The 798-nt window shown below is 52.0% G+C and overlaps 1 protein-coding gene across 1 annotated transcript in view; it reads right to left on the bottom strand.

Annotated features, from left to right (window-relative positions):
* The window catches only part of LOC119587908, a gene marked incomplete at its 3' end in the record, with an annotated part of 28,342 nt that continues 27,544 nt past the window's right edge, over window positions 1–798 (bottom strand). Inside the window, 2 exon segments of the mRNA XM_037936617.1 lie at window positions 1–195; window positions 474–616. Of these exon segments, the coding sequence (XP_037792545.1) occupies window positions 172–195; window positions 474–616 (167 nt within the window).

The raw sequence follows: 798 nt of genomic DNA, 5'->3' as shown, positions 1-798 counted from the left end.
CAGTAATCGACCCGCATCATGCATCCTAACAGCTGTCTGACGCCGTGACGTTGATGATCCAGTCGACGTAGAGCCTCGCGCGCGTGAAGATGCCGGGGCTGCCGACCTTGGCGCACTCGACGCCGAAGCTGACGACGCCCAGCTGGACCCAGCGGCCGTCGGCGAGCTGCCTCACCAAGGGCCGCCGCTGTCGCCCTGCGGGAACGCCGCGGGGGACCGTCAGCCGCTCAGCAGACGCGGAATTTTGTGTAGGATTTTATCATTTCTCAGCGAAGTAATGCGAGGGGGTTTGGTGGCGGTGGCAAGGGTGTTGCAGAAAAGGCTAATTCTGATTTGGCAATGACAGCGATATGTATGATGCAGTAGTAGTGACACTAGCAAAATGTGGTGTTTTATGTACAAGTTAAGTAGTAGCAATAAAGATGGCAATAATAATGAATAGATAAAGTAGAATATCCTGAGTCCTGAATTACCTGACACGCGTCCCTGCCCTCCGTGTAGGCGCACATCATGTTGTCGGTGATGGTGAGCGTCGTCTGCTGGAAGGAGTTTCGACACTCGGCGTTGGAGATGAGGTCGAGCTCCGCCTCCTGCAGCACCGGGGAGAGGTCGCCTCCTGCGGGGGAGGGGGGGGGGGTTGTGATAACAACCATAAGAATGTTGATAATAAAATATAAAGGATTACTACTGCGGTTGCTGCGGACGGTTACAATTACAAAACCAGAAAAAATAACGGCAACAGCAGTAATAACAGTAGTAAGAATAATATCACCGCCAATAAAGATGAAGAAAAAATTG

Source organism: Penaeus monodon, chromosome 23, assembly GCF_015228065.2.
Source record: "Penaeus monodon isolate SGIC_2016 chromosome 23, NSTDA_Pmon_1, whole genome shotgun sequence".
Lineage (NCBI taxonomy): Eukaryota > Metazoa > Arthropoda > Malacostraca > Decapoda > Penaeidae > Penaeus > Penaeus monodon.
This window is presented reverse-complemented; position numbering and strand designations above follow the sequence as displayed.